This window comes from Somniosus microcephalus, chromosome 23 (assembly GCF_052327205.1).
Source record: "Somniosus microcephalus isolate GS21.2 chromosome 23, FLI_Smic_1.0, whole genome shotgun sequence".
Classification (NCBI taxonomy): domain Eukaryota; kingdom Metazoa; phylum Chordata; class Chondrichthyes; order Squaliformes; family Somniosidae; genus Somniosus; species Somniosus microcephalus.
Genome location: NC_141009.1, coordinates 10,867,818 through 10,878,134, shown reverse-complemented (window position 1 = coordinate 10,878,134; position 10,317 = coordinate 10,867,818). Strand labels below are relative to the sequence as shown.

Sequence of the window (10,317 nt, the reverse complement as noted above, 5' to 3'; positions counted from 1 at the left end):
CAGGTCTTGTTTAAGGATTCGGCCAAATAAGTTGGCAGTGCAGAGAATTTTTTAAAAATGCAATAACTGTTTCCCTTTGTTCCCCACGTCCAAATTCATTCAATGAGATCAAATAGAGTTTGAGGGAGAGGCAACATCCCTTTGTTCATGGTCTCGCCCTACACTTTTCAAAGGATTTTTTTTTAACGAAAGCAACAATTTTTCATCCCGTACAGAACAAATAAGCACAAAATTATTTTTAACTATTTAGCAAAACACTGCAAACTTTATTTCATACGAAAATACAATAATGGTTTAAAAAATCGTAATAAAAACTTTACAAAGGAAATATATTAAATAAAATAGCTTTCTTGGGTGTCAATATTTACAACAATTATGTCACTTTGAGTTGAGCAATTAAGTAACTCATTGAAAACATTTCAGAATAAATGAACTGTCATTATAATGCATGAGATATTCCAGTACAAATTTGTTAGAAAAAGGATAAACTTATTAAAAAAAAGTACCAAAAATAAAATAAAACTCAAAAATGTTTTCTTACATTTGTGAAAATCACTGCAAATCACTCCTGTAGAATCACAGAACAGGGAGATGCTTAATGAACCAAGTGACCAACACTCATAATGACAGAAACACGCAGTTAAAAATGTATACATTTAATCTTGATTTTTTTTTTCCAATTAACATTCAGTTTGCACTAGAGCAAAATAACTGAAAGCTGTCTTTGGTATTCTTGTGGGTTTTTGCAGCAAAAATGCTATAAGGAAGCTGAAGTGGCAAGAGCAAAGCCTGGGAAACCCAAGATTGACCCCAGTCTTGACTAACCTTTGTATCTCGGCTTTCCCCAAACAAAGGTTGAGCTCAGTGTGAAAGAGTGAGTAATAGAATATCTTGGCTCTCATCCTAGTATTCTCTAATGGCTGATCGCTAGGGTGGTATTAGAGGAGGCCATGCCCTTATCATAGTCAAGATTGAGCAACCTGATAGGTTATTTAGAGAACAAAATGGTGAAAAACTTATAAAATGCTCCTCTGGGAAAAGAGCAAGATGGCAATCGGATTTTTAGGACAGTTCATTATAAAACAATTACGGCCCAGCACAACTAGGGAATAAAGTCACTGAACTGAAGGTGTATTGTATTTTGGCAAGCTGTGTAATGCCACTTCCAGGAAGTCTCACACTGCTTCAGTTTCACATTGCCTACAGTACAACTGCAACTGATGTGAATTGAGCTACTAATGGATGGCCTGGGAACTTTTCAAGATTACCGAACGAGCTGCTCAGACACTTGGCTATTCATTAGCATTTAGAATGTAAGTGGCGTTTGAACACGGCTGACCATAGAAAGAATAGACAAGAACATGTGGAACTCTGCTTGCCTGACCAGCGAGCAATGCAGAGCCAATAGTCGTGTAACTTAGGACTACTGGCTTCTCATCTTGGTTTCAAACCGATACCGGTAGTCTGACAAGTCCTGGTCTCCAACCAATACCTGGTGGTATTACAGCACCAATAGAATTACTTTTGCTACATAGGCAAATAAAAACATCATGCTTGGAAAAAAAATGATTATGATTACAGACAAAATCTCTCGGGCAAATACTTAGACACCTCGGTGACCATACTGAGATTTGAAATGACAACACAGCACAATATGGAGAAGCAGCTGAGGTGCTTCACTCTGGCACGGTGTTAAAAATCACCTCTGTCTGCAATTCTGATTGTCTACATTTCTGATTCACAATTTTAGCTTTTGCTTAACTCGATAATCAGCTGCTGCAATGATGTCACGACCATTAACCCTCTTGATAGTCAACGCTATCATGTATCAAAGATATTAAGTGCGCTGAAAGCCAGTTTTCTTTTTTTAATTGAGAAACCTAGACAAAGGGCCGAGGCTGTTAGCACAGGGCAGCGCTGCGATTGAAAAGGGTAATCTGTACGAAAGGCATCAATGGCCAAAAGCAGAATAAACGCCTCCATTCTCATGACATCAGCTAATGCCCTTGTCCATGTAGTCACTATTCTACATCTGTATAATTATAACGGTTAAGAGTTGTTGTAAAACAGTATTTTCAGTTGGTAATCAGTTATAATTATCTTTTATAGTTATAATTATAGACAGTTAAAGTTATAATTACACATACGTTATAGTTCTAATTATCTTTTCTTTTCAGTTTTACAAAGGTTTACAAGTTGCATAGTAATTTTACGTTGCTGGTAAATCCAATATGTGTTTTCAAAATTGTTTTACTCTGAAAAATCAGTGGAAAAGGGGCTTCCCCATTGGCTTAGTGGATGCTGGGATACTGAGTCATACCCAAGGCACGTGCTTTAACCAGCTGATCGGAGTCAGGGCAGCAGTGGGCATGACGGGAATAGCATCAGCACCCCTAGGTTTGGAAGATGGGGAGAGAAAAAACAAAACGCAGCCCGGGTCCCCGCTCCTGATGGCTACTCTGTGACTTCTGCACCTGTGTGGAGGTCGGGGACACGGGATTGCTCCCACCCCCCACCACACCCCGTGGTCGAACAGCCTGCTCTAGGCTCACACAGTGGCCACTTCAACAAGGAACTGGAGTATCCCACCATGGCAGCTAGGGGAATTTAAATTCAGTTAATTAATTAAATAAATCAATAATTTAAAAAAAGCTAGTGTCAGTAATTGTGGCCATGAAACTACCGGATTGTCGTAAAAACCCATCTGGTTCATTAATTTCCTTTAGGGAGGGAAATCTGCCGTCCTTACCCGGTCTGGCCTATATGTGACTCCAGTCCCACAGCATTGTGGTTGACTCTTAACGCCACACAAGTGCCAGGCAATGACTATCTCCAACCAGCGAGAGTCTAACCACTGCCCCTTGACATTCAACGGCATTACCATCGCCCAATCCCCCACCATCAATATCCTTGGGGTCACCACTGACCAGAAACTTAACTGGACCAGCCACATAAATACGGTGGCAACAAGAGGTCAGAGGCGAGGTATTCTGCGGTGAGTGTCTCACTTCCTGACTCTCCTAAGCCTTTCCACCATCTACAAGGCACAAGTAAGGATTGTGATGGAATACTCGCCACTTGCCTGGATGAGTGCAGCTGCAACAACACTCAAGAAGCTCGACACCATCCAGGACAAAGCAGCCTGCTTGATTGGCACCCCAGCCACCACCTTAAACATTCACTCCCTGCACTACCGGTGTACCATGGCTGCAGTGTGTACCATCTACAAGATGCACTGCAGCAACTCGCCAAGGCTTCTTCGGCAGCACCTCCCAAACCCGTGACCTCTTCCACCTAGAAGGACAAGGGCAGCATGGGAACACCGCCACCTCCAAGACTTGGAAATATATCACCGTTCCTTCATCGTCGCCGAGTCAAAATCCTGGAATTTCCTCCCTAACAGCACTGTGGAAGTACCTTCACCACACGGGCTGCAGCGGTTCAAGGTGGCGGCTCACCACCACCTTCTCAAGGGCAATTAGGGATGGGCAATAAATGCCAGCGACGCCCACATCCCAGGAATTAATATTTTAAAAAGTGTTCCCGGCACCAGTGGAACCTTCCCCCAGTAAGAGACCACACCCTCAGGAGAGGAAGGGAGGGGAAAAAATTGATTTCTGTGAACATCGGATAATATTAACAGAAAATATGTTAGGTGCCTTTAACTGACACTGACACAGAACGTAGTTGGAGAATTATTCACTTAGGTCTGGCAACTGCATCAATATTGTACAGGCAGATGCCTGATTTGAATCTTCCATACAAGACTTATATGTATGTATTATATATACAGAACATCTCCAAGGTTCTGTCAACGTTCAACGAGTGAATCAGATGCGCCAGTGAGAAAAATGAAACGGAAATCTGAACTTTTGAACTTTGTATATTCTTTGAAAATGACTCAACTTTAAAAGCTTGAAAACATTCTTTCAAGCTGTAAAATCACTTCAAACTGTGCGACTGAGGAATGTGTCAATCCGCAATGTCTGGCCTGTTGAATGCAGTTAAACCCGAGTAAGACAGGCTTCAGGGCAGATGTCGAGTTGGACAGAAAACAGCTGCTCTGCGCTCTCAGAAAAAACGTCAGATTCTTTTTCATTGTTAGTTTTGTCATGTGCTACCAGTTACAAATAAATGCTGAAATGATGAGCCATTTATACACAATATTTACGAGGCACCAAATTTCTTTACAAGTAAACTTTGAGAATTGCAAACTATTGGGCCGGATTTTCCGACCCCCGCGGGTGCGTGCGAGGTGTGTACGCGCCCGTAGGGTCCTCACAAGTGCCGGTTTCAGGCATGCGCTAAAACCCGGCACTTTTCGATCTGTCACGAATCCTCTTGACAGATCCTCCGCCTGCCCGGGTGAAGGGCCTCCGCGGGGGGAAGAGTTCCGCTTTCTGCATAACCTCCGCCCGCTGAAAACCTTTAAAAATCTTACGCCTGGTAAGGCCTGCTTTTACCAGCATAAAAGATTTAAGAAATAACATTTTTTCCACTCATTTATCATTTGAAAATACTTTTAAAAAAGGTAAGTTTATTTTTAGCCCCGTAAAAAACTTTAATTATTTTTTTCAAAATGTTTAATGTGTTTAAAATATTTAATTTAATGTCATTTTAACTCATTTTAAATGTGATTTAAAAAAATGTATTTAATGTTAAACTTTAAGTGATCCCCATTCATACTTTTGACAGTTCTGCGCATGCGGACCTGTCAAAAGCGTGAAGGGGGATTCCCTTCTTTGATTGGTTCCCCACGGCCCACGTGATCCCAGGGGTGCTTGCAAACCGCCTGCGCCCCAGGGATACCTGGGCCTCTGAGTATTTCGTAGGGGAGCGGCCTAGGATCGGAAGCCTCGGGACCTGCGGAGCCACCAGGTAAGTGCGTAGATTTTTTTTCCAATCGGAGGCATCCGCCCACAGGAAGCTTCCGATCGGAAATTCAGGGTCAATAAGAACATAAGAAGTAGGAGCAGGAGTAGGCCATACGGCCCCTTGGGCCTGCTCCGCCATTCAATAGGATCATGGCTGATCCGAACCTAGACTCACGTCCACATCCCTGCCCGCTCCCCATAACCCTTAATTCCCTTATCAGCTAGGAAACTGTCTATCTCCATTTTAAATTTATTTAATGTCGCAGCTTCCACAGCTCTCTGAGGTAGCAAATTCCATAGATTTACTACCCTCTGAGTGAAGAAGTTTCTCCTCATCTCAGTTTTGAAATGGCAGCCACTTATATCTTCTATGCTCTTAATATTCGTTAAGTGGGTTAACCCGTGTAAAAATAACGCACACAGGAATGTAGAATGAGTGCATGACGTGTTCATGTCAGTTTCATCGATTGCTCTTTCTGCCCTAATAGATAACCTTCTTGCCTCGGAGTCAGAAGGTCGTGGGTTCAAGTCCCACTCCCGAGATCGCATGGTGTTGAAAAATGAGTTGAAGTTGTGCAAACGAGCCACTCAACATATCCTGGGCTACTCCAACAACTTTCTACACAAAAAGTTGAAAACAGATCCTGAGGTAAAATAAAATGCGTCAGACTAGAAGCCGGATGACAGACCCAAACCCTTCTCTTGCCGTACTTCCTTCCTTGCGAGCACCCTCGCCTTTGAGTGTCAGCAGGCTACAGGGGCGATTGCTGTGCCAGCTGTGGCTCAGTGGGTAGCACCCTCGCCTTTGGAGTCAGAAGATTGTGGGTTCAAGTCCCACTCCAGAGACTTGAGCACAAAATCCAGGCTGACACTCCCAGTGCAGTGCTGAGGGAGCGCTGCACTGTCGGAGGTGCCATCTTTTGGATGAGACGTTAAACCGAGGCCCCGTCTGCTCTCTCAAGTGGATGTAAAAGATCCCATGGCAGTATTTCGAAGAAGAGCAGGGGAGTTATCCCCGGTGTCCTGGCCAATATTTATCCCTCAATCAACATCACTAAAACAGATTATCCGGTCATTAACACATTGCTGTTTGTGGGAGCTTGCTGTGTGCAAATTGGCTGCTGCATTTACCACTTTACAACAGTGACCAAACTTCAAAAGTACTTCATTGGCTGTAAAGCGCTTTGGGACGTCTGGTGGTTGTGAAAGGCACTATAGAAATGCAAGTCTTTCTCTTTTCCCTTGGTGTGCAGGTGACACCCACTAAACACCGGCCTAGCTGAACGCATCAAGTGAGCCACTCGATTAAATTAGCGCCCAGCACTCACATTGCGGTATCTATAATTATATACATTAGCACAGGATTCATAAACAATAAACCACTCGCTAATCGTTTCCACAGAATATATCCAATATTCATGTCCTATTGTTATCCTGCTGACTGAAAATGCCACAGTGAGCCACAATTACCCTGAGTGTGTCAGCCAAGCGCGACTGGGCTCAGTCTCAGTGCAGATGGACCTGTTGTTTGCTCAATTAAAATATTAATATAAACAGCCCGAGAGTTAATCCTTCGCACAGCTCCTGTCTCTTCTACATCTCTATCCTCCTCCCTTTCTTGTTTCTGTATGTCTCCCTGTAAAGTGCACTCGTCTCCTCTTGTTCTCCATTAACCCTTCACCACCAACTCATAGAATTACATCGAATGTACAGCACAGAAACAGGCCATTCAGCCCAACTGGTCTATGTCGGTGTTTATGCTCCACACCAGCCTCCTCCCACTCTACTTCATCCAACCCTATCAACGTATTCTTCATGTGTTTATCTACCTTCCCCTTAAATGCATCTATACTATTCGCCTCAACTACTCCCTGTGATAGCGCGTTCCAGGCCCTTAAAAAAAAATCTTTCTCCCCTCCTGCCAGTTCTGACTCTTCACTGAGGTACTGAGTAACTGTTGGGACCTTTCGATTGCTAAAAGTTTAATGGCCAGCAATTTTTTATAAAGAATTTGTCTGTAGAAATTTCTTTCTCCTGCCTAATGAGTTTAAAAAAAATTAATTCTCGGGATGTGTGTCGCTGACAAGGCCGGCATTTATTGCCCATCCTCGGTTGCCCATGAGAAAGTGGTGGTAGATCTTCTTCCGCAGTCCGTGTGGTGAAGGTACTCCCACAATGCTGTACGGTAGCGAGTTCCAGGATTTTGACCCAGCGATCGTTAAGGAACGGTGGCGATATATGTCCAAGTCAGGATGGTGTGTGACTCGGAGGTGATGGTGTTCCCATGCGTCCGCTGCCCTTGTCCTTCCAGGTGGTGGAGTTTCTCTCCCTTGTGCTGTTCAAAGACATGTGGTCAATGTATTCGAACAGCTCGACCACTATGGCTCTCGCCAGCACGAGAAGGCGGCTTGGAAGTAGCTTGAGGTGACTCTGTTTCTAATATTCCCTCCCTCCCTGCGTGGAAACACTCTAACCTTTGCTTGCTGTGCAAGACGGGAATTCCTACCTGTGGGCAATCACCGCTAAAATCCCACAACTCATTGGAGCGCCATAGGCTGGCAGAGGTTATGGGCTGGATTTTGCCAATGGGGAGCTTTTGGAGGCAGGGCTCCCACTTATCGGGTTTTAGTCCCGCCTCCATCAACTTCTGGCCAACCCACGCTATTTTCTCTTGAATGATCTTGTTGAGCCCGCCCAGTGGGCTTAGCAGGCCAATTAAGGGAAAGCCGGTTACAGAGAATGTCAGCGTATGATGTTTCATCTGTCAAAAATTTTTGACAGATGAATTGTCATAGTTTGACAGCTCTGTGAAGCTGTCAAACACTGACATTCTCTGTAGTTTGATGAGTTCTTGAATTCAAGACTCATCAAACCTCTTTCTTTAGCAGAAATTAGATGGTTGCTGCATTGGAGAATGCAGCGGCCATCTGTCATCTCAGTCGCGGAGGTGTGAGACTCTCCACATCCCCAACTGTTGAAGCCTGCAGGAAGAAACGAAGGTAAGTAAACTTTTACTAACACTTTCCACTTACCTCACACACTCACCTCTCCACACTTGCACCCATCACTTATCTTCACAGTGCACTTTTGCACCCCGCAGACCCCTGCAGACCCACTGCTCGCCTCGGTGACCCTGGCGGGGTTCGCAGCCTTCGGGAAGCCAGCACTTGTGTGGGTAAAATGGGGATAATCCTCTTATCTGCCTGTTAACTACCTGTTAACAGGCAGATAAGTGGCTGTAATCCCCTTCCCGCCTCCAAGGAGATGGGACCCGGCGCGGGTCGGCTACCCGCCTCCTGAAAAGATGGTACGGAGGCGGGTTGGGCACCCGCCCCCAAATCCTGCCATTTTCCCGGCAGTCCCACCTCCCCAGGGCTGGCAAGATCGCGCCCTATGTGTGGCAGAGGGAGATGGGAGATTAGAAAATACAAGATAATTTATCATTTAAAACAGCAGTTCAAATCTGCCAACATAACATCAAAACATTCTAGCTTGGTCATTTTGTGGTCACTTCTGATGAAGGGTCACTGCCAAATGTTAACGTGTCTTTTGTCTCAGATGCTGATCGGCCTGCTGCTCATTTCTAATTTTTATTTCAGATTTTTAACATTCAGGAGCTTTGTATTCTTTTTGTTATAATTGATATGGTTCGAGTTCTGAGGATCGTTCTGCTAATGATGAAAATTCATCAGAAAACTCAATAATTCATCGCTTCGTAGGGCGAGAAAAAATGGCCCTGACCAGCTTTTGGTACCTGGTTATTTTATGTTTACTTTAAATCTTATTCTGCTCTATTAGGATTGCAAGAGGCCTCCATCACACTTACAAATTAAGTTAACTGCGTAATACTGAGCAACGCGAGGATCAAACCTTCATACTGGTAGAAAGTCAGCACCAAACGACCACCTTCTGCCAGGATCCCTTTAATCTCTGCGCTATAGGTGAGAATATTATTAGTGAGAAATCTAGATGAAGGGCTAAGGTCGAAAAGATTTGAAGGGAAGACAAGGTAAGTAAAGAAGTAAAAGAAAATAAAGACTTGTGTTTCTATAGCGCCTGTCACGACCTCAGGACGTCCCAAAGCTCTTTACAGCCAATTAAGTACTTTTTGGAGTGTAGTCACTGTTGTAATGTAGGAAACGTGGCATCAATTTGCGCACAGCAAGCTCCCACAAACAGCAACGTGATAAAGACCAGATAATCTCAGTGATGTTGGTTGAGGGATAAATATTGGCCAGGACACCGGGGAGAACTCCCCTGCTCTTCTTCGAAATAGTGCCGTGGGATCTTTTACGTCCACCTGAGAGAGCAGACGGGGCCTCGGTTTAACGCCTCATCCGACAGTGCAGCTCTCCCTCAGCGCAGCACTGGAGTGTCAGCCTAGATTTTGTAAAGTCTTGGAGTGGGGACTCAAACCCACAACTTTCTGACTCAGTAGTTGTGAAGAGTCTGGAGATGCTTTTTAACGGGTCTTGGTCCGACAGCGTCTGCAGTTAAACTTTGTGAATGATACGTTGCCTTCGGCTACCGGGTGCTGGAGGCAGTGAGAGCTCGTCCTGCCAACCTCTTGTCACAGATGGTGTTGAGGACATCCACAGTGTCATGAACCAGGATGTTAAAGATGTCCTCAGTTAGCTTCATCTTCACAGCTAGCTCATCATCAGCGTATTCAACCCATTGACTCTCTTCCACTTGCAGTTCTTGAATCTAAACGGGAGAGCGATGTTAGACTGAGAATACCACTTAGATTTTCTTTTCGTTACCCTACCTGACCCTCCCGAAGACTGATGCAGGGCCACTGCACGACAGATGCCAGGAGGCCTCTGGTAATTCACCTACGTGACTATTTTTCACGTGTCACCCGGGCCTCGGGAGTGTCAGCAGGCTAGTCAACTGCAGAAGTCATCACAGTGGGGGTCCAATCCGATTTTCTCCTGGTGCCCGCCCACGTGAGGTGGGGGTCGCGATCGGGAGTGGGAACCCTGGCGAATTTTACCCTTCCTTGCCCAGGTGTACCGAGGCGGATTGTAGCAGCCCTACTGCCACCCTGGGTGAGCTCACCTAACTCAGCACAGACTAGGGATAGAACCCGAGAGCTTCCCGTTCGGCGTGGCCGAGTTCTATACTGGCATATATTTACCACCAGAACCAACAAAGGAGCCATTGTATATTTTGTGCTCATCGAGATGAGTGGTGTTAGCACTGGGGGATTGGAACACTTCCTCATTTCAAACAACCACTGTCTACATCAAGCACATCAAGGTGGGATCACAGCAGCCACAGAGTAAAGCTCCCTCTGCTCTCCAAACCTCAAAAGGGCTCTGACATGAATCAGTCATTCATGAAAGAAAGACTTATGAAATAATACTGAGCGGCCTGCGGGGGGCGCTGTCCAGGGAGAGTATAAATACTCGGGCACGGGCCCAGCTTGCGCAGGACATTC

At 45.0% G+C, this 10,317-nt stretch overlaps 1 protein-coding gene across 1 annotated transcript in view; it reads right to left on the bottom strand.

Annotated features, from left to right (window-relative positions):
* Positions 1 to 219: 219 nt before the first annotated feature.
* The window catches only part of LOC147101643 (uncharacterized), a 147,438-nt gene continuing 137,340 nt past the window's right edge, over positions 220 to 10,317 (bottom strand). The window contains 1 exon segment of the mRNA XM_085965137.1: positions 220 to 9,581. Coding sequence (XP_085821263.1) covers positions 9,306 to 9,581 — 276 coding nt within the window. The 3' untranslated portion in view covers positions 220 to 9,305.